Source organism: Haliotis rubra, unplaced genomic scaffold (assembly GCF_003918875.1).
Source record: "Haliotis rubra isolate DU_JTF1 unplaced genomic scaffold, ASM391887v1 Scf184, whole genome shotgun sequence".
Classification (NCBI taxonomy): Eukaryota; Metazoa; Mollusca; class Gastropoda; order Lepetellida; family Haliotidae; genus Haliotis; species Haliotis rubra.
The window spans coordinates 306,038-329,860 of NW_025765825.1; the positions used below are offsets into that span (position 1 = coordinate 306,038).

General features: G+C 41.6%; 1 protein-coding gene across 1 annotated transcript; it reads left to right on the top strand.

Annotated features, from left to right (window-relative positions):
• Positions 1 to 264: 264 nt before the first annotated feature.
• Positions 265 to 21,895, top strand: LOC124273770 (sushi, von Willebrand factor type A, EGF and pentraxin domain-containing protein 1-like). Its single transcript, XM_046709078.1, has 9 exons — positions 265 to 373; positions 2,795 to 2,980; positions 9,341 to 9,526; positions 13,640 to 13,822; positions 14,705 to 14,890; positions 16,720 to 16,848; positions 18,990 to 19,179; positions 19,930 to 20,140; positions 21,504 to 21,895. The coding sequence occupies exons 1-8, from the start codon at positions 274 to 276 to the stop codon at positions 19,994 to 19,996; spliced, it is 1,227 nt and encodes a 408-aa protein (XP_046565034.1). The 5' UTR covers positions 265 to 273; the 3' UTR covers positions 19,997 to 20,140; positions 21,504 to 21,895.
• Positions 21,896 to 23,823: the final 1,928 nt, after the last annotated feature.

Below are 23,823 nucleotides of genomic sequence, written 5' to 3' on the forward strand. Positions count from 1 at the left end.
TGTTTCGAAGAAAAGGTTTGATCCCTTACTATTGCATGTGTATTCGTAACTGTAGACTGTGTCGAGCCTTGAATACCTCGTATTTGCGTAGGTCCCGTCATCTTCGACACAGAGGTGTTTACTGTATCTAGCATCTCATTAACAAAACCTCTTGCACGTTATTCTTCAGTTGGCACGCTTCGGACGGAGATGTCGTGTACCGTTCCAGTCCCTGCGCCTGAAGACAACGTTGAATACTCTGCCACGACTGAGATTGCCGTCAACACCGCCGTAATGTACACGTGCAAGGAGGGGCACACCCTTGACACGGGTAACTTGGTCAGGGTGTGTTCTGGAGAGGGATCGCTTCTCGGATTTCCACCTATATGTAGACGTGAGTTTTTTTCCTATTATTTGTATTTTGTTGTTCTTGTGTTACTGTCAATCTTAATTCTTCTTTTCAAATTTTTATGTAGGCAGGGAGTTGTTTCTGCTTTTTTTGCGTGTTTAAAATAAAACCTTCGATTTTTAAGTATCAGTGAAATGCAAAAACAAAACAAAGTTCTTTAAAGGCACTAAGACGTTAGACTACCATGAATATATGACAAGTTTTATGGATATGAACCTCTTTAATTTTCATCACGACGTTTCAGAGCTAATTCTTGCTCCTTCATCAGATGTGACGTCATGATAAAGAATATCATCTGATGAAGGAGCAAGAATTAGCTCTGAAACGACGTGTTAAAAAGTAAAAATAAGTTCGTATCCATAAGACGTCATTACATCAAGTTGGAATTTTCTCTGGTAGATAGATACTAGCAGTTTTGTGGGAAGATTTTGTAAATAAACTCTGTCAAAAAAGAAACGCAACCCCTGTCCTCAGATATGAAAAATTCGTTTGAATGAAGTTATTGCTTCCAAACTAAATTTTATTCGAATGTATTGAAATGATACACGTAATTAATGAAGATTACCATCCAAACAACTGCATTTGTACGCATAAGTGTATTTTATTGCTTATTCCGTCACAACGCATGAAATGACCCTCATGGTGACTTCGCACAAAAAAAACACATGCAAATCATGAAAATGGCAGTTAATGTAGGGGTGTATAAAAGCCCATGTGCTTCCGTATTATATTCATTCATTTGTCGCCGAAAAGCTGTGTTAAAAATGCCACGATTGAGTGCTGCCGACCGAAATATCGCCATTGGTCGTGTTCAAGCCGGAGAAAGTTTTGGAACTGTTGCACGGCACCTAAATGTTCACAAAACAACGATATCCCGACTTTGGAGCCGCTACAACAACTTCAATTTGACCAACGATCGCCCGAGAAGTGGAAGGCCAAGAATCACGACCCCCCCTTCAAGATCGGTACATCCGGGTCCATCACCTGCGTAATCGGCATGCCCTACCAACCGTGACTGCCACACAAATACCAGGTTTGAGGAGAGTGTCAGCTCAAACGATTAGGAACCGTCTGAAAGAAGCGGGTTTACGTGCCTGTAGACCAGTTGTTGGACCTGTACTACGCCCCCTACATCGACGCCGACGACTCAGGTGGTGCAACAACGTAAGGATACGGACTTTACAAAACTGGAGGCGAATCTGGTTTTCTGATGAATCACGTTTTCTTTTGCAACGTCACGACGGAAGACAGCGTCTGTATAGGAGACGTCATAAACGTTTTGCGCCCATCTGCGTCCGACAGGTGGACAGATTTGGCGGAGAAAGCGTCATGGTTTGGGGAACCATCTCATACAACCAGAAATCAGACTTGGTGATCGTTCCAGGAACCTGACAGCCCAACGTTACATCAACCACGTGTTAGAGCTTCACCTTCTCCCGATTATTGACCAACAGACACAGATTTTTCAACAGGACAACGCCCGGCCTCATACTGCACGTGCAACAATGAACTTTCTGCAGAATTCCAACGTCAGTGTCTTGCCATGACCCTCTAAATCACCAGACCTCAACCCTATTGAACACCTGTGGGATACTCTGGATCGACGCGTACGTCAACGTCAGCCGCCGCCACAGACGCTGCAACAGCTCGCCGTTGCACTGCAGGAGGAGTGGAGAGCCATTCCCAGGAAAGAATCCGGCGTCTTATCCGTTCTTGTCCAAGGAGATGCCGTGCAGTGATTTATATAACAGTGTGAGATTATAATTCCTCCAAGCGCTCATAAAATCTGCAAACTATGTTAATAAAACACGATTTATCTTCGTAGTACCATTTTCCGAATGTGAATATTGTATGTCAATTGATCGCCTATGATTTTATATATCATTTCATAATGTTGATATTTGAACGTGTTTCAAATGGCACTTTGCTATCCATTCATTTTTTCGTATTCGCTATTTATTCATGTGTCGAACTTCAGATAAATCGAAGTATACTCATGCCAATAATGGTTGTCACCACCTTCAATTTTTTTAATTGGAGAGGGGATGTGGGGTGTGTGTGTGTGGTGGGTTGGGTTGGGAGGGGGGTGACAACCATTATTGTCATGAGTATATTTACACAACGGTGATTGACTAATTGATTGATCGACATTCGATGAATGACTGTATACACAAAAACACTGGATTATACGTTTATAACGAAGTATTGAAATTTACTGAAATACTGAAATATGTTTAATAAGTCACGATAAATCACGAATCCATGTCAGTAATACATATTGGTATTAACTAACAGTAAATGAAGGAATATTTACTTTAAAAAATCAGAAATTAACAAAACCTTATAAGCGTGATGACATAAGTCACGGAAATATTATATCGTCACTGTTACTTCTTCTGAATACAGCCATCCAATGTGACGTTCCTGTACCGAAGCCTTGTGACAATGCAGAGACGGACTCTGGGTCGAAGGTCGCTTATAACGAAGTCGTGACCTACACGTGTCTCCCTGGCTGCACCCTCCTGGTGGGGGATCTTTCTCGAGTATGTACCCAGGAGGCGGTTCTCACAGGGACAGCACCCAGGTGTGAGGGTAAGCTTGCCTTTGGTGTTTTCTTGTATTTTATACAGCAATCAGCAATATACTCAAACCCCGTTGAGTCGAATTTGGATGTGTCGAACATACGGTTCTCTCGAAGTCAAAACTTATATGCGTATTCCTAATTAATTTTTGGGGGGGTTGTATTCGTATTCCTTGTTCCTTCTTTGTCACCATATTGCGGCTTTGTCGAACCTGGGATATCTCGAAGTATTTACGTAGATCCCATTAACCTCTGTTCCAATGTTTGACTGTATTTCTGGGAACAGGAGTGGCTCAGTCTGAGGGGGGACATATCGCTATTCGGAGCTGCGTCCTTTAGGCGTATCAGAAGCCTGTGATTGTAGGTTCAGATCCCGATTCGCTCTGATCATGTTTCTAGGTTTATCAGCAATACCATTGCTCGTGGGTCACGTCAAGTTTGTAAGTGAGTGAGTTCAGTTTAACGCCGCTTTTAGCCATTTTCCAGCAATAGTACGGCAGGGGACACCAGAAAAAAGGCTTCACACATTGTTCCCATGTGGGGAATCGAACCCGGGTCTTCGGCGTGACGAGTGAACGCTTTAACCACTAGGCTACCCCACCGTCCCTCAAGTTTGTAAACTGCCTCGATTCGGGTATCCTCAGATATAAAACTTACACGCCGTGACATACAGGCAAATACCACTGTGTCGAACATGGTTGTCTCGAAGTAAACGAAAGCTTGGCTTTTCATATTTGTATTTATACATATACTGGACAAAATAAGTTAGGGATATTTATATTTTTATGATTGATACTTTATCAGTGTGTCAATGAATAAATAAATCATTATTCAAAATTTCAAAATTTACATATATCCCTAACTATTTTTGTCCAGTATATAAGTTTCGGTTGTGTCGAACATCTGTTAACTCGAAGTATTTACTTAGGTCATTTCAACTTCGACACAACAGTGTTTGACGTTCAACACTACTGTTCACGGTCATAAATCCAGCACAACCCCATCGATCGCTTCTCATAGTTCTCGCTATCTCGAAGTACCCGTCCTTGATTTGCTACGCTGCTAGGTTTAAATTGCCTATCAGAACGCGACTTTGCCAGAAAAATCAAAATTTAAAAACTGACTGACATGTGACAGAAACAGCTTAAAATCTTCTCTTTTTTTTGAAAGAACATCTTCATGTCCATTAAAAACCGTGTTGTTAGTGGAGAACTAAACCCGAACATGTGCGAGAGTAGCGAACGCTGTAACCACTAAGCTACCCCAACGCCCTTTACCTAAGTACCACTGGTTTTCATTTTGTGTACACGGTATATATTGATCACGATCTGTCAACAGATGCAAACTTCTTTGACTCCTTCAAATTGCTGTGATTTCACGATAATCGATCTCTGAAAAGCAAACATGCCCATCATTTTGGTTAATGAACGAATGTTTGTTTCATAAACAGCGGTTATTAATTTTCTTCGTTCAAACAGATAAATGTAATTCCTCTGATTTATAAAATATGTATTTAGTGTTGTGGTGTTTTTTTATTGCTGACTGTAAGATGTTAACACGCAAATAGTGATTTAAAGACTCGATTAGCGTAAGGTTTAAATATGTTTATTGTTCCTTGCTGGCGTGAATAAATTAGTGGCAAGCTGCATCTCAGATGGGACTGTTTCCAACATGCAATTGGCGTAAGAGTTATTGTGGAGACGGTGCGATTTGACACAGCAATGACACTGACGTGCATGACGTCTAAACGCACATCATTTGAATCCGAGACGTCAGCGGTGTTGGGAACGTCAGCACTGGGATAATCAACTTTGGGGTTATTTTACGTGGAATCCTGGTTCGCTCTCGACTTAAATGACTGAGAGGGGTGGTTGGCTAGCCAAGTGGCTGAAGTGTTTGCTCGTCACTCCGAAAACGCAGGTTCGATCTCCCACATGGATACATCTGAATACCATTTCCGATGCCCCAGTGTGAAAATACAGAAGAAACTGGGTACCCGGTGGAATAAGTCATGTGACTAATAACCTAGCAACTCACTGACAGGTTGGTTTATCCGGGGTAATAATAGTCAGATTGTCAGCGCTATTAGCATCCATCTAGTGAATTGAGTTAATCGCATTATAAATGCACTTATCATTATCGTTATCATTATGATTAACGTTCTCATTGTGCCATGTTTGTGGCCTAGTTCCTCCAACAGCGAAACGTCCATGTCATGCCATAACCAGTACTCCGCCCTGACCTTTACCCCACTAAAAGCGTATGAGACGTCATCGTCAGAAGTGTACGTCAACGTCAAAGTCCAGCACCATATAGTAAAGTATACTCATGCCAATAATGGTTGTCACCCCTTCCTTTTTTTAATTGGAGAGGGTATGGTGTGGGGTCAGGGTGGGGAGGGTGGGGAGACAGCCATTATTGGCATGAGTATATATAAACTCGCGGGCGAAAGAAACGTCACCAAAAGGATTTTTTATCTTTAAAATGTTATCGTGCACTAAGTGATTATTCATTTCTGTAGTTCACACTTTCATCATTCAAAATGTTGTAACTCCATTAATTTTCCAAATATGATTGTTAAATTTCCAAAATCTGAGTTTGTTGTTTTGTGACATGTTAAAAAAGCGAGGTGACGTTCCTTTCGCCCGTGAGTTTATCTATAAATAATCCAGTCTGGACCACACAATCCATTGATCAACAGCATGAGCATCGATATACACAAATGGGATACGATGAGTGAGTGAGTTATTATTTAACGTCACATCGGCAATATTGGGATACGATGACATGTATCAACCAAGTCAGCGAGCTCGACCGCCCGATCTCGTTACTCACCTCTTACGACAAGCATGGGTTGCTGACGACCAATTCTAACCCGGATCTTCACGGGTCTGGTCTCACGGATAGTGGTGATGATCATGACATTTGGTCCACTCATCAGAAGCATGCCTCGAAAATACGTGCATATATTGTCAACAACGACCAACAGTTGACATAGCACCAGTACAGTGATTTGTTAATAATATCGATAATTTAATCATCCAATTGTAAATCGAACACATGATAAATCAGCAGAGAGGTATAGTTTCTTTTGCACCTCGGTTTATGTCAGTGATTAATCAAAATATTGATTGGCACCTTGACTAGTATATACAAATCAATTCTTAGTGCATTACTAATAGGATACGACTGGTTGACCCTTGTATGGCAACCAGGAAGTAAAATTAAAGAATATTGACCTATTGGAACCGGAATTCTTAAACATGCGTTCCACGATGGAATTGAAGAATCTTTGGTTCTGATTGGTAAGAGATGGATCATTCTTTTTATTGTATTTTTATAAATATTATAGCCTTTTCAAACAGAAAAAGTGCATATGAAAACATCAGTCTATAAAAGCCATAGCAATGGCTGTCGATAAGTCAGTACAGTTCAGTAACGAAACAACCTATTATCAAACATATTGGATTCTATGCAAGTAAAAAGAAAGCTATTGTTCTGAGTGTAGGTGCTGCGGAGGTGTAAGTTTATAATACCTTGCTGTTCATCGGAACACGGCATCCAATCGTGATGAACATACACATTATTATGCAGGACCACACAGTGAGTGAGTGAGTTTAGTTTTACGCCGTTTTTAGCGATATTCCAGCAATATCACGGCGGGGGACATAAGAAATGGGCTTCACACATTGTACCCATGTGGGTATTCGAACCCGGGTCTTCGGCGTGACGAGCGAACGCTTTATCTACTAGGCTACCCCAACGCCCGGCACGAGCACACGAGTACGTTCCTAGTGGACTTGTGCAATTGAGCTTTGCTAAAATGGAACACAGGTTCCTGGCCCGCATAAGGGACGTAACTTTGCACAGCAAATTCCGGCGGCTCACACGTCTGGGCCAACCTCACCCACCCATCTTCTTCTCCTCTACCTTTTGCTTGTTTGTTTGTTTTTGCTTGTTTGTTTGCTGTTTAACGTCGCACTCCGCAGTATTCTGGTTATATGGTCTGCAAATAATCGAGTCTGGACCCGACGATCGAGTGATCAACAGCATGAGTTTCTATTTACCTAACTGATATACGATGACAATCATGAACCGTATCAGCGAGCCAGACCACTCGATCCCCTTTTACGACAAGATCGGCTTGCAGAAGATCAATTCTAACCCGGATCTTCACGTGCGAATCAGTAGTATGAATAGATTAATATTAATATAGATTAATATCTATGTAAGTGTGATAACCCAAGAATGCTAAATCCACGCATATCGAAAGTAATAAAGTAAAACCGCGCATGTGACAGCATGACTGTTAAAGCGGAACAGTGACTCCGGGGCGTTGCGCCCTTGACGCAGTAGCTTCGCGTGATCGCCTAAAAAGTGGTTCGCTGACACCGCGGTCGTGCCGGAGAAGAGACGGAAAGGTTTCGCGAAACTTGGGGAACTTACTTTTGAAATGTAATATATCTCAACAGTAATTTTTTAAGCACCCAGTGCCATATTTATTGATAAAGTAGTTGAGTGTTTAAAAAGGGTTACACTACTGGATTTGTTTTTGCTAATATGTCATCAAGTTACATAACGTCAAGTGTGAGTCGTAGAGATAGATTCGATATTTGTGAAGTGTATTTTTTCGTTTTGTTCACAAAGAAATGATTATTGATATAAATTGATTCCCAAGATGAAGATCCGGATTAAAATTGGTCTTCAGTAACCCAGGCTTGTCGTAAGAGGCGACTAACGGGATCGGGTGGTCAGGCTCCCTGAACTGGTTGACACATGTCATCGTATCGATGCTCATGACTTTGATCACTTTCAGACCGCCACCATATAGCTGTAATATTGCTGAGTGTGACGTTAAACAACAAACAAACAAAGTTGAAACTAATGTAGTAGTTAAATTGAACCTTGTGTGAAAACAACAAACAAAGATATGGGATATGATTAACAATTATGTACTAAAATTAACTAAGTGTACAAATTAACACAAATAACTACAAATAACACACAAGTAAACCCAATTGTGAGACTCCCAGTTGTGAGACAGTGGAGTAGGTAATTAACAAAGAAAACACATCATACTCCCCTATCTGATAGAATGGATTAACCCTAGCTAATTAGGGATTAGCTATGTAACTGAATCTTGTGGAGGTAACTTAATGAAACGTTAAAAGATAAAATAATTAACCTAGTCAGGTAAATATCTTTAAAAAATAAACACTTTGTGTAGGTAACTTCGTGATGATTTCAAAGAGAAATTAATTTACATACTCAGAGTTACGTGTTGAAAAAATGTAACAATAACTGTTTTAACAATAATTAATAAAAATGTATTTATTAAAAAAAACAAAAAAACTACAAAGGTATCACAGTGTCAGTACACAATAGAGTGACAGTACAAATGCAGAGGTAGTATAATACAAAAGTATCGATTATAGATGATAATATTCACCTCACTGCAACAATGGTCAACTTTCCAAAATAGGTTGATTTTACAGGGTAAGAAAGATCTCCACACAACTGTTATTTTCTGTAATTTCATATGAGAGGCAAGAGTTCGCTCCCCTTTTTTAACGAAGCAAAAGACTCCAGAAGCTTCATCAACTTCATCAAGTTCATCAGAAACTCTACCAAGGGTTTACTCTACAGATATAAACCTGAAATGTGGTTCTCACTATATTAAGCATCTCTTGTTTTCCTGGAATAACCGCAATTGAGGTTTTTGTTTGCTCTCAGGTTCTACTTTTTGTAAGTAAGACCTCTTCCCAAGTTTTACTTTTTGTAATTATTTTTTCCTAACTCTATATGAACATCAACATTCAAATGATACATGAGTGTTTGCAATAAATTGAAAAATATCGTCCAAGATGAATTTCAAAGTGCAAACGTTTTCTAAAGCAAAAAGCAAGGTTAATAAAGCGTACGCTCTACCTCACGGCCAACGAGCCGACGAGGACGTTAGGCTTGAATTATCTATTTATGGTTACTGTCATTAAATTGATTTTACTTGCGCTTCAGTTATTGTAGCTTCATTAAATGATCATCTATATTATAATTATCCATCATTGAAGGTTTATATGTTAGGGAAAACACTTCCCCTCGGTTTTGGTAGAGAATGTAAAACCTTGGGAGGAGGGAAATCTACCAAAACCGAGGGGGCGTGTTTTCTCCTATACTTAAAAAATATTGGCCCGAAGTTGAATGGATATACAAAAACACTTCGAGTTATCAAAGGTTCGACACATACACAAAATGATTACTAAAAAGGAAAACGTTGGGACCAAGCTTTTACTTCGAGACAACCGTGACATATCAGAGTTCGACACAACGGTTCCTGATTGCATTCTTACTTTACAGTCTAACCTTTGTTCCAGAAATCCAGTGCAGCGCCACCCTGCCCTCCCCAGCCAGTAACGTCATCCGCGAGTCCCCCGCCCTCGTGGACGTGGGTACACAGGCCTACTACAGCTGTTTACAAGGGTTCACTCTGACCGATGGAGACTTGGAGAGGACGTGCAGCTCTGATGGGTCATTGCTGGGGAATCCTCCTGTGTGTACAGGTCAGTATGCTGCATAGTTATAGTTGACGAAATAATAATCATAAGTCATCTTAAAACATTAAGTGATTGCTCGCGGCGCTTTATGAGAATCTGATGGGGTCAATGATAATTTTAAATTGAAGTGACAGGTAAAAAATATACATTTAAAACTTGACTTCTTTGATGTGCATTTCAGAAGTTGAGGGGATGAAGAATGATGACAATTTTAATGGATATACAACTTCTTTATTCTGTGAAAGGGGACGTTTCGACATGGATTCTAATGTCGTTGTCAAGCAAGTTGTCAAGCATTACTTGCTTGACAACGACATTAGAATTTATGTCGAAACGTCGCCTTTCACATAATAAAGGAAGTTGTATATCTATAAACATTGTGATCATTCTTCATTAAAACTTGGATATTACATAAAGAAATCCAAATTGTAAACTTGGCCAATGATTCCAGACCTTAGACCAGCCCCGACACTTAAGTTTGAATGAGTGAGGTAGTATGGTTTTACGCCACTTTTAGCAATATTACAGCAATATCACGACGGGGGACACCAGAAATAGGCTTCACACATTGTATTCATGTGGGGAATCGAACCCGGGTCTTCAGCGTGACGAGCAGACGCTTTAACCATTAGGCTACCACACCTCCCCTGACATTTAAGCACAAGTCGGTCGGTGATACGTCATTGTCGACGTAGTTGGTTTTGGGCGGCGGTCGTAGCCAATGTCATGACAAATCTATCCTCACCTGCAGATGATATGGACCGGTCTCTGTTTGACCATGTCGATTATGTTTTTGTACATAAATATATTACCTAACGTGGGTCAAGGCCATTGCCCAGACAGGTATCAACGTCACTTCCGGTGCAAGGTTGTGACATTAATAAACTGAGGGGAAAAGAAACGTCCCCGATCATTTTTGTATCATAAAATGATACAAACACGTGCAATTCAATGTTGAAATGTTTGATATAATTTTTGAACATATTATGCAGACTGTCATTACAGAACAATTGAAACAATTTGCTGTAAGTAGAGTTTTTGTGACGTTTTTCACAGGAGGTTCAAATGTCCGGTTTTCGATCATGACAACACATGCACATCAGTACTGACAGAGTGTCTTTGAGTGTCCAACTCCTCAGTAGCGAGTGTGTCCACCTCTTGCAGCGATACATGCTGCCACACGACGTCGTGCAGAGTGCACAAGACGTCTGATCACGTGATGTGGGATGCGACGCCATTCTTCCTGTAGAGCTTGAGCCAAAGCGTTTCTTGTCTGTGGGGGATGTTGACGTTGCTTCACCTGACGGCCGAGATGATCCCATAGGTGCTCAATAGGTGATAAATCGGGGGATCTTGCTGGCCAAGGAACGACGTTTACGTTGTTGTTGTTCAGGAAGTTCCGGGTAACAACAGCAGTGTGGGGAGTAGCGTTATCCTGCTGAAACAACACGCCTCGATTCTGCTGGAGGAAGGGTAACACGACAGGTCGTAAAACAACATCAATGTATCGACGGGCATTCAGGTTTCCCTCTATCACCAACAAGTCAGTCTTCCTCTCGCCACAAATTTTCACCCCACACCATCACACTACCGCCGCCAAACGTCTCAACTTCCGGAACGCAACAACGTGCTGTGCGTTCGTTCCGACGTCTGTAGACTCGTACCCGACCATCAGCTTTGTTCAACTGGAAGCGACTCTCGTCACTGAAGAGTACCCGGCGCCAGTTCCGCGGCTGCCACTGCCGAACTCTACGTGCCCAAGCCAATCGACGACGTCGATGTTCACGCGTTAACGTCACGCCCCGGAATGGTCTGTAGGCTCTGATACCGAATCGGCGGAGTCGTCTGGATATGGTCCTTCTACTGACTGGATGGGTAAGGCTGGTTGTTGCTGATGACGTCACAGTCAGGAATCTGTTGCGCAAGTGAAGCACCCGTAAATGGCGGTCTTCCTGAGGGGTGGTTATGGGTGGTCTCCCTGTCCTAGGCCTGTCTGCAGTCCGACCTGTTGTTCTGAAGCGTGTCATCAGTCTGGTGATGGTTTTCTTGCTGCAACCCATGATTCTTGCAACGTGACTGTGAGAAGCACCTAGCTGCAACATCCCAATAGCTCGTTCTCTCTGTTCTGCCGTGAGTCGAGGCATGTTCTTTGTGTCCAACGTATTGAAGTGATGAATTCGAACAGTCGAGCATAATTTTTATACTGTACTCTCATACGGGTATATTTCCACAGAAGCATGCAAAAAACGTGAATAAAAGCAATTTTCATGCTTACAAAAAACTCCACGTGGATTTCCTTTCTGTGAGACGCGGGGATGCGTTCGGGAGATGTGTTCCTAAATAAATTTCCATCATAACGAAAACAGAAGAAATGTTTTTTACAATTTTACTTTGGGGACGTTTCTTTTGCCCCTCAGTTTAGATTGAACAAGGACTTACGAGTCCAGACCGGAAGTGGATTATAATTACCGGGAAAATGCCGATTTTGTTACTCTGTTTATGAAAAAACAGACAAAGGAGATGGAATTGTAGGTCATATCGACATAACATATAAAGCAATTAGTTATTTTTACCAAACGAAGTCTCAGAAATGTATTCAAGTTGTTTGCACTATGACAGTACTACAGAATCTCTTCTCAGCCAAATCTTTAAGGTCTTGGGACAATATTTACAGTACAAGTACGCTGTGAAAATCAATATGCCGTCAAGATATTGACAAGGTTTTGTTGCAGGAGATGGTAATAACATGGATGATAAGACATGCATTATATAAGATATGAACAGACGTACTAGTAAATAAATGAAAAACAGAATTGTCAACATCGACCAGACAATACATGGGATTAACCATTGAGGGGAATTTTGTTCACACAAACACTACTTTGAGCAGTATCCGGCTCTGGACAAAACGTTGAACGTTTCCACAGCGCGGAAACTAGAACGGTTTTCTAGAAAGGTTTTAAACAGAAACCCAGTAAATACACTTCCTGAAGTACAGCAAACGGCATTTAAAACGAACGGATATAACGAATTGTTTTGGGGTCCCATCCACTTTGGTCGAAATGTGTATATCGAAATACGGTTATAACGAACTAAACTTGGTAGCCTCTACAAAGTGCATTATATGGACGACCAGTTGTCAGATTTCCATTTTTATGGAAGCTGGGTGGCTGGTTGCAGACCGCTGACTCTATGTGCTGGCGCTAGAGTGTCTCGCGCCGACAAGATGGAGTTGAATCCCGGATGGGACTCAACCCAACGTGCACAAGAATCTGTACTTAACTGAGAAAGTGTCATCCCAAATATGACATGTCGCGGGGGCGGGGGGATAGCCTAGTGGTTAAAGATTCGCTGGTCACGCCGAAGACCAGGGTTCGATTCCCCACATGGGTACAATGTGTGAAGTCTATTTCTGGTGTCCCCCGCCGTGATATTGCTGGAATATTGCTAAAAGCGGCGTAAAATCAAACTCACTCACAATAACATGTCGCCAGACACACAGTTCTTCTCACACCCTGGGTAATGCAGAAGGCCAAACTTTTCATGCTTTCTCCAAAATGTTCTTGGTGGCTTTGACTAGGCAGCACTTCCTGTGAGATGTCCAAGTCGTTGTCAAGGGGACTAAGGGGGCAAACTGGTGATGAGCCTAATGATCCCATGTACCCTGTTTGTATTCACATATGATTACATCATTATCTATCCAATGATATTTGTGATGTAAATTTTTTCGTTTTGTTCACAAAGAAATGATTATTGATATAATTTGTTCCCAAGATGAAGATCCGGATTAGAATTGGTCTTCAGTAACCAATGGGATAGGGTGTTCAGGCTCTCCGGACCTGGTTGACACATGTCATCGTATCGATGCTCATGATATTGATCACTAGATTGCTAGATTAGTTTCAGGCCGCCACCATATAGCTGTAATATTGCTGCCTATGGCGTTAAACAACAAACAAACCCAAGTTGAAACTATTGTAGTAGTTAAATTGAACCTTGTGTGACAAGGGAGCAAACTGGTGATGAGCCTTATGAACACGACTGTACCATGATCCCATGTACCCTGTGTGTATTCACATATGATTACATTATTATCTATCCAATGATCTCTTCCAACAGAAACGAAGTGTGACGTACCCCAGCCTTTACAGGAAGATAACACTCGGCGTGTATCGGCAGCACAAGTTTCAATCGGATCATACGCTGTGTATGAGTGCACCGTTGGTCACGTGGTGTCTGGTCAGCTAAGGATGCAGTGTCAGCCGGACGGTAACCTGGGAGGCCCCCTACCAAAGTGTCTGGGTAGGTTGAAGACACTGTTGTATCCCGAACGACGAAAAATATATAGAACATGTGATATTTTATTTCTTAATTTTATCCGAAGTTTTATTTAATTTTATCTTTACTGCATGAAATATTCACCACATTAATCATGATCCAAACCAATTTTGTTTAGGGTAGAATACATGTGTAAGTATACATGAAAAAGCAATTCACTTTTGAGACTTTATTTGTGACAAGATCAATTTGAATTTGACTATGACCTATTTGTTATGGATAACCTGAAAAGAAAACAAGTTCATCTGCACACTAATGTAAGGCATACACATACACAGCGTGGGGCGGTGGGGTAGCCTAGTGGTTAAAGCGTTCGCTCGTCACGCCGAAGACCCGGGTTCGATTCCCCACATGGGCACAATGTGTGAAGTTCATTTATGGTGTCCCCCGCCGTGATATTGCTGGAATATTGCTAAAAGCGGCGTAAAATCAAACTCACTCACTCACTCATACACAGCGTGCACATCGACTTTAGTCAGAGCATTATATGTGACCAAGTATATTCTTAACAATGCAAGTGAGTGAATGAGTTTAGTTTTACGCCACACTCAGCAATATTCCAGCTTACAATAATCGAGTCTGGACCAGACAATCCAGTGATCGACAGCATGAGCATCGAACTACGCATTTGGAAACCGATGACATGTGTCAACCAAGTCAGCGAGCCTGACCACCCGATCCCGTTAGTCGCCTCTTCCGACAATCATGGGTTACTGGAGATCAATTCTAACCCGGATCTTCACGGGTCCTTAGCAATGCGAAGCAACAACCTTATTTTGGGTATATGAAACTTAATATGACCAGTATGTTTACCCGGGAAGTAACCATGTTGAACTATTTGCTCAGATGGAGCCTGTAGTGTCCCCAGCCCGTCGACTGACCATCATGTCCAGCTGGTTTCCGAGCCCCAGGTGCCCGTGGCTGCTGATGTCGTGTATCGCTGTAACCATGGGTACACACTGCAGAGCGGGAATCTTGTCAGGAACTGTCAGACAGGTGGCGCCCTCTCTGGAAACGAGCCACAGTGTGTGCGTGAGTATAATGTAGACTGCTTGCTATTGCTGCTGTCCCTCCAGCCAAAAATTACAGACTTGACAAATGAGTTATACCTTCCTGTTCAACCAGGTCGCTGGCTACTTGTTACTTAGTCTCTGTGATGTTTATGAGTGCAATTGCATCGGGGACGTATTATAACACATCATAGAGACGAACCAGCAATATCTGCTCATGCCACCATGATCCTGCGGATACGTTCCCGAGGCAACAGCCGTCACTCATAACACATCATAGAGACGAGCCAACAATATCTCCTCATGCCACCATGAGCCTGCGGATACGTTCCCGAGGCAACAGCCGTCACTCATAACACATCATAGAGACGAACCAACAATATCTCCTCATGCCACCATGAGCCTGCGGATACGTTCCCGAGGCAACAGCCGTCACTCATAACACATCATAGAGACGAACCAACAATATCTCCTCATGCCACCATGAGCCTGCGGATGCCGAGGCAACAGCCGTCACTTATAACACATCATAGAGGCGAGCCAACAATATCTCCTCATGCCACCATGATCCTGCGGATACGTTCCCGAGGCAACAGCCGTCACTCATAACACATCATAGAGACGAACCAACAATATCTCCTCATGCCACCATGATCCTGCGGATACGTTCCCGAGACAACAGCCGTCACTCATAACACATCATAGAGACGAACCAACAATATCTCCTCATGCCACCATGATCCTGCGGATACGTTCCCGAGACAATAGCCGTCACTCAATTAGCCTCCTCCCTCGTTTTAGGAGGGGGATAATTAAGTCCCATGTGTAGATATATACTCCCCATCAAAAGTTTAGACTCACTAGTGTAAATGTAGCCACTTACTTCAGTCAACTGATCTAAACTAGATTTTACAAAATATTCTATACAGTTTAAGGGTACTGTTTACACATGAACTGATGTATTGTAAAACAAATTCGTAACATTGAAAAGTTTATTGTCATGAGTTCAGTAAATGTTGAATCTCAGTGTAAATTGGTGAATTCTTAATAAAACTTTACACCAAAACGCAGCTGTTCACATGCACGATATTTGCACATGCTTTTCAGCAAGTTGACGCATGATCCTCGTGCAATTCATCTCCATAAGGTTTGCAGTTAGTTCCCCCAAATTAGTGGAGAAATTCATTTCGATGTAACCACATGTATATACATAACATATAGTGAGTGTTTTAAGTGAGTCTAAACTTGTTATAGGTAGTATATATGAAGACAAGCATGTATGTTACTAAAGTCGCCGTATATGGTGTCATACATGTGCATTAGGCTACCAGAGAATGACATCATAACGAATTTATCACACCGTAAATTTTACAGTATCTGATAGCTTTATCACACATGTCTTATGAAAATAACACGTGGTAAGTACAAATATGCAAAGCGTTTGGCAGACATAACCAGGTTGCGAAGATAAATTATGATATGTTTTATGATATGTGGAACTGACTTCAAACGTCAGCATGTTGAGGTTAAGCGTCAAACCATAGAGGCTAAACCTTTGTGAGATGTTTTGCTACATATTTGATTAATATATTCACGAACATGGGTTTTTTAAATAAATGTGCTTTGGCATCAATTAACACCACTAAATACACAATAGTGCCAATTACTGGATCTCTGTAAATGAATGTTCTTGTGACATATGAGAGAGGGGTGTTTGAAAATCCAAGATCGCTGTTCCTACGACAAAGGGTATCAAGTGGGGTTAGTACTTCTGGTTATTGACTGGCCAATCTCCAAAGACATAACAAACATATATAGGCTTCAAATAACGGGTCTGGTGTTTTTGTACAGAGATAAGAGTCTGTGAAGATCGCCGTGACGACTGCAGTGCTGTGCTGAACGGTATACCAAACATGTGCAGCCTCTACGGTGCCTACAGCAGCGATTGCCCGGCAACCTGTGGCAACTGCGACTTCAACGGTTGGTATGGATCACTGTTAATGACGCAAAACTGTAGCTGTTGAATACTTGATCTTTAAAGTGATGAACGTTGCATGCATCGTTAAATAAATGAACCGTTAAACAGAACTCAATTTTCAATCAATTGGATCTTTTATTCAGTAGAAAGGCCTTCGGCCCACGTACAAAGTTAACATATGAAATACATTTATGAGTTGCTTACAGTCAAACAAATAAATTGCGCAAAATCAAGGCATCTTTGACATAATTTGAGATGAACAGTAAATGAGTTGGATTATCATTTTGAAGATTATGTATCATGACATCTTCATTAATGTACATAATTATATTTTCAAAGTATTTAAAATGTAATTCTTTAATGGACGTTATATGGATAATGAAATTCATCCTCTAAATAATTTGATTTACATTTCTTACAAAAGCGATGTTGACGTGGAATACCATCTCGTCCACCAATATTTTTTTATAAATGGGTAGCTCACCAATTCTTATTAAAGTAATCTTGCTTCTTTGGATTTTATATTTACATGAACATTTTCTAAACTGAATTAACTAAATGAACTGACGCCTTAAGTGCATTATATCAAATTTGGATGGGAAACCACCTTGCACAAAGCGTTATTAGGATTAAGACCGTAGTAACTGCCTTACATTTAATAATCTAAGCGATGAGTTTGCTTTGCGAAGGTGGTTCATGGAGGACAGCAAAAAGCTACTTTAAGCCTACATATTATAATGGTTAGAAATAGGAGTCACGAGGGTCTTAGTGCTGATGTCGCTTTGTCGAACGGTTGGTCCCAGGAAGGGCAGCCTGTATGTAGTCACAGATCCTTTAACAGAACAGTTTTCTGCTGAACCTAGTCTTGGATTAAAGTTAAATCTCCAAATTGGTTGTCCTTGAAATATGTTCCAAGCGCAGCTTTCAATAAGTTTTATGATGGACATGTGGAAACATTACTGACTTTTCTCACGTTCTGATTCTTACACACATACTTATGATAATACATGTATATGGGTCGCAGAATCTAACTTTAGTGGAAATTTCGTGTGATCAATGTTTTTGTTGGTTTTTATGTGTAAATTGAAAATACGAAACATCCACCTTGCAGGCAAATGTAATTTTCAAGATTTGAAGCATGAAATTTAGGAATTGAACCATATAGGTGAGGTGAGGTGAAATTGGGTTTTACGTCGTGCTTGAGAATATTTCGCTCATATGACGACGTGCATGCGTGTGTATGTGTATGTGCGGCTGCTTGTACTAGCCCAGACTTAAGCTGGTTTTATAGTGCTAGCCCACTGAGATACCATGCCGCAGTGAAGCATGAATACCCCACTCAGACACATTATACTGACTCCGAGCCGACCAGTCCTTGTTGTACCCATTAATGCCGAGCGCCAGGCAGGGACCAACAAGTACCATATTTTAACGTCTTTTGGTATGACGCGGTCGGGGATCGAACCCGCGACCTTCCGCTCTCCGGGCGGACGCTCTAACCACTACACCACGGAGGCGGTTGAACCATATAGTGTTACAACAGCAATACTATATTTGATTAAGGGGTTTTGTTTGTTTTGTTTGTTTAACGCCACACTCAGCAGTATTCGAGCTCTATGACGGTGGTCTGTAAATAATCGAGTATGGACCAAACAATCCAGTGACAAGCATCATGAACATCGATCTACGCAATTGGGATACGATGACATGTGCGAACCAAGTCAGTGAGTCTGACCACCTGATCCCGTTAGTCGCCTCTTACGACAAGCATGGTTTGTTGAAGATCAATTCTAACCCGGATCTTCACGGGTATTATTTAATGAACTCACCTTAGGATACGAGTGTGCTATAAATGGAATCAAACATGCATATTTTTATGCATGTGACATCTATGGGTATTACATCCTCTTATATCCAATCTGAATCCTCTGTCTTTTCCGGCAGATATCGGGGAGATGGGGCAGCCTAGTGGTTGAAGCGTTCGCTCGTCACGCCGAAGACCCAGGTTCGATTCCCCACATGGGTACAATGCGTGAAGCCCATTACTGGTGTCCCCGCCGTGATATTGCTGGAACTTTGCTTAAAGCGGCATAAAACCATACTCACTCACTCACTCACTCACTCACTCACTCACTACTCGCAGATATAACCTGCCCAGTGACCGCCCCCAGCACAGGTGACAACACAGTACTGTTGAACACTACCACCGAGATGTTCCCCGGTCAAGATGCCGTGTACACCTGCAACGCCAACACCTACCTTGTGTCCGGCAATCTGGTCAGGGCTTGTCGGCTGGACGGGTCGCTGACCAGGGAGCCAGCCTACCTGTGGAGGTAAATATCCATCAAATGAACATTTTCAGATACTTGTATTGCATAATTATATCAACATGTTCGACAATATTAATTGATACTGCCAGGAATATTGAATGAGTGGAAATAGATTTATATCTATTTCTTCATTATTATTATTATTGGTATTATTCTAAAGAATTTTATATAGAGAATGTTGTATTTAGGTTTTCCATATTTTAACTAAAGTACACATTCTAGTACTTTTTGTCTGTGGAGTCTCATGAAAATACTAGAATTTGTCCTTTACTACGAATCTATCATCCCAAATATACTTCTTTTCGGTAGTCATATTAAAGATAGTATATTTAGTGCTTTACGTCGAATCCGCCATTCCAAATCAGGGGTCGAAAAATACCATGCCCGACGCCCGGGTCGAGTGGAATTCTCCGGTCCGTCAAGTATATATCCACTATATATTAAACTTTACCGTAGTGCAGTAGTGCCAAACTACTGAGATGCTTGGTATATGTATTTTGATGATGAAATAGAAATGCAATTGCTACCAATTGATTAAGGTTATTTGCAAAAGAAGCCAAATTGTTAATTGTGGTCAAGTGAAATTAAATTTTGGTCAATTGGATTTTGAAAGTTTACTGGACCTGTGTCCAGTGGAGTTTTGAAAAAATGATCAACCCCTGCCAATAGAACATGTTACTGGTACCACCACCAACGTCTTCAAAGAGACGAATGGTAAGACAAATACCAATGCCGCTCCTAATCATGTTTCAGTGATATCAGAAACAACGTCGTGGGTCAACGATATGCCGACAATACCTCTAACAAATCAGTCCCCTAATATACCCTTCACCTATTTTGGAGCCTCGAACTACTCAACAATACAGCGTTCTGGGACTGTCAAGTGTTGGAGAACCTACTGCCTCAAGGAGGGGGACATTAGATTTGTGGTGCTCAGGCGGAGTGGAACGTTCCCCAATCTCAGGTACCCTGGGGCTGCTGGTTCTGTCTATTACTATTTTTCTTCAGAACATTCTGTCCTCCCTATGTCTGTGAAGAATATTCCCTGCTATCTTGTCTTGTCTTTGTGCTGTTATTCTGTCCTCTCCTATTAGTGTGAAGAATATTCTCTGCTGTCTTGTCCCGTCTTTGTGCAGATATTCTGTCCTCTCCTATGTCTGTGAAGAATATTCTCTCCTGTCTTGTCCCGTCTTTGTGCAGTTATTCTGTCATGTCCCATCTTTGTGTAGATATTCTGTCCTCCCCATGTCTGTGAAGAATATTCTCTGCTGTCTTGTCCCGTCTTTGTGCAGTTATTTTGTCCTGTCCCATCTTTGTGCAGATATTCTGTCCTCTCCTATGTCTGTGAAGAATATTCTCTACGGCCCTGACCTATCTTCTTTGTACAGCACGTACTGTAGTGTCCGATATCTGTGCAATATATAGTATAATTTTTATAATGTCCTCTGCAATATGTTTGCCGAATATTCCGTCCTGTCATTTTTCTGCAGTTATTCTGCCCCGTCTCACCTGTATCATATCCAGACCTATATCTGTGCCGTTATTCTATCTATCCTTTGTAATCAATATATTCTATCTATTTTCCCTGCCTTTGTGTTTTAAAGCTTCACATCCTTTTGCGTTTATTCGTTTAGAGCTGTATGCTATTAAGTCTCTATGCTATATTATATAATATTATTCAGCCTTTGTGTCTCAATGTTACTCATCATTTCTACGTTGATGTTTGTATACTTTTCTCAAGTCTTTTTGTCTAGTGCTTAATTGTTAAATGCATGTATTCGCGAATAGCATGGTATATACATCCAAATTAATGTATTTAATGTGTGTCCAGCGTTATACGTTTCCAAATGTTCGTTAGCCAAAAAAATGTATTCAGTAATGGTAATAACTAATAAAAGATATGCCCCTGAGTACAATCCTCGATAATCTCCAGGATATTCGATCCGATAAATTTCCACTGGTACCCTGGATGTATCTACCGCTCTACCTAATAATTGACATCTTTGTTGGCAAGGTCGGTTGTAACGGCGTATCTGATTGGCTACTGTGTAAAAGGCGGAGCCAGCAAAGGGTGGTAATAAAATCATCGGCTCGAGCCGTAGATGCATCGAGGTATAGTGGAGATTTATCGGAACGTATAGCCTGGGTCCAGATTTTCGAAACTCTCTTAGCACTAATTAGCACTCAGATAGTCGTAAGTTAATGTTAATGTATGGCACTTACGACTATCTTAGCGCTAAGACAGAGCTTCGAAAATCTAGGCCCTGGAGATTATCGATGACGCAGTAGGCCGAATGTACTGCATCGATCTCATTGTCTATCGGCAGCTACCTCGTCGTCGGTCATACCAACGTCCGCTGTCGTGACGATCGTCCGATGACGTGGTGCATCCCGCAACAAGAGCAAATACCTGTGAACGCCGGCGACATCCTTGGCATTGTCGACATTGTTGGCGGGAACATCGGGTACATGTCCTGCTTCGGCAATCCAACAAGCGACAACTACGGCGAGTACAACGGCTACAGCTCCGCCACCAACATGGTGGCTGGTCATACATTCAATGGCGTGACCAACTACCGGATGTGTGGCTACGCTGGGGTAAACGCTCAGATTGGTCCTCCTGGGCAATAAGTGAAAATCGATTTATCGATATATTATGTATCGATATTTTTATCCATGTGAGTCATATCGATGAATAAAGCATACCAGCAAACCAACCAAAAAATCGTTGTATTTATTGTTGATGGTATCTTCACATAAATATCCTAAATCTAAGACGAGCGGTGGGTAGCCTTGTGGTTAAAGCGTTCGCTTGTCACGCCGAACACCCGGGTTCGATTCCCTACATTGGTAAAACGGGAAGCCCGATTCTGGTGTCCCACGCCGTGGTTTTCCTGGAATATTGCTAAAAGCGGCATACGACCATACTGGAATATTGCTAAAAGCGGCGTAAAACCACTCACTCACTCCATGACCGTTTTGTGGGAGAGTCCATAATGCCATAGGGTGGTATATCAATGACAACAGTCCATATTGTCCATGACAGTCAGAGGCCCATACTGTCACGGCAACATCATTACGTCACCCGTGATGTCATCAGCACAACTGCATTATTCAGTATGTTATCCATCTGAAAGGCTAGACCCGTTAGGATTCTGGGTACGAATATAAGCTATTATAGGTGTTATATGTATTATAAGTATCGTTGAAGGCTGATAACGTCATCTGTTATAATACGTTTCGTCTGAGAGGATTTCCGGGTTCGAATCCACCATCATCCTACTCCTCGTTGTAGGCAGCTTAATGACTCGGGTGGATAGTTTCGGTCATGTGCTGGTTTGTATGTCATCATAATCCCTTTGCGTGGATTGACGTTGAAGATATCAATCACCGGATTGTAAGGTGAGGTGAAATTGGGTTTATCGTCGTGCTTGAGAATATTTCGCTCATATGACGACGTGCATGCGTGTGTATGTGTATGTGCGGCTGCTTGTACTAGCCCAGACTTAAGCTGGTTTTATAGTGCTAGTCCACTGAGATACCATGCCGCAGTGAAGCATGAATACCCCACTCAGACACATTATACTGACTCCGAGCCGACCAGTCCTTGTTGTACCCATAAATGCCGAGCGCCAGGCAGGGACCAACAAGTACCATATTTTAACGTCTTTTGGTATGACGCGGTCGGGGATCGAACCCGTGACCCGGATTGTAAGGCCACATTTGCGGATTTACAAAAATCGAGTCTGGACCAGACAATCCAGTGATTGACATCATCAACCTAGATCATATGCAGTTGGGATACGATGACACCTGTCAACCAAGTCAGCGAGTCTGATCCCCCGATCTCGTTAGTAGCCCCTTATGGCAAGCACGGGTTAAAGGAGATCAATTCTAACCCGGATCTTCACAGGTTAGTAGGGCTGCGCAATATAACCGGTTTACCGGTATTTACCGGTTCAGACATGAAAACGATACGTATTACGATACGCTGATCGAAAACCGGTATTTTGACATGCATTCGGAAAACTTCGTAACACTCGGAAATCTTCGGATATTTCCGTTTTTTTAATTGTTCTTTTCCCTGTTTCATTAGTGCCAAATGTTACTTACATATTTATTTTGTCATGATTAAAAGTTTTTATAAAAGGTTAATCAATCATAGTGAGTTTGTTGTGTTTTTGCTTTATAATCAAGCATTAACTCGATTATAAGTAGTTTTTGTTAAAAAAATATTCCTTGCAATATATTGCAATACATATCGCAATATATGCTTCCGCATCGCAATATATCACAATATGAAAATGCTCTGCAATACCCACCCCTACAGGTTACCGCCTAATTAGCAGTTAGAAATATACGAAAGACGCGACATCCCAGAGGGATTGTCTTTCGGAATCATCACAGGGATTGTTCTTCACAAATACATCCAACCGTTTTACACAGTGCAGACATATAGCAAAACGCAGTGATGTATTTATACATCGTTTTAGAAATATTAACCAATACTACCACGGGAGACACCAGAAAAATGAGCTTCACACAACATGCCGGTGTAGAGATTCAAACCCGGGCCTTCGTCGTAACAAGCGAACGCTTCAAATACTTGGCTACCATCTCAGAATCAACGGGGGATTGAACCCATTA

What these genes read in the sequence shown, in the direction of transcription:
- LOC124273770 (XM_046709078.1), top strand. Translation starts at nt 274, where the DNA reads ATGTACACGTGCAAGGAGGGGCACACCCTTGACACGGGTAACTTGGTC. An exon ending in GAATCCTCCTGTGTGTACAG is followed by an intron (nt 9,527 to 13,639) that starts GTCAGTATGCTG and finishes CTCTTCCAACAG; the next exon opens with AAACGAAGTGTGACGTACCC. An exon ending in AAACGAGCCACAGTGTGTGC is followed by an intron (nt 14,891 to 16,719) that starts GTGAGTATAATG and finishes GTTTTTGTACAG; the next exon opens with AGATAAGAGTCTGTGAAGAT.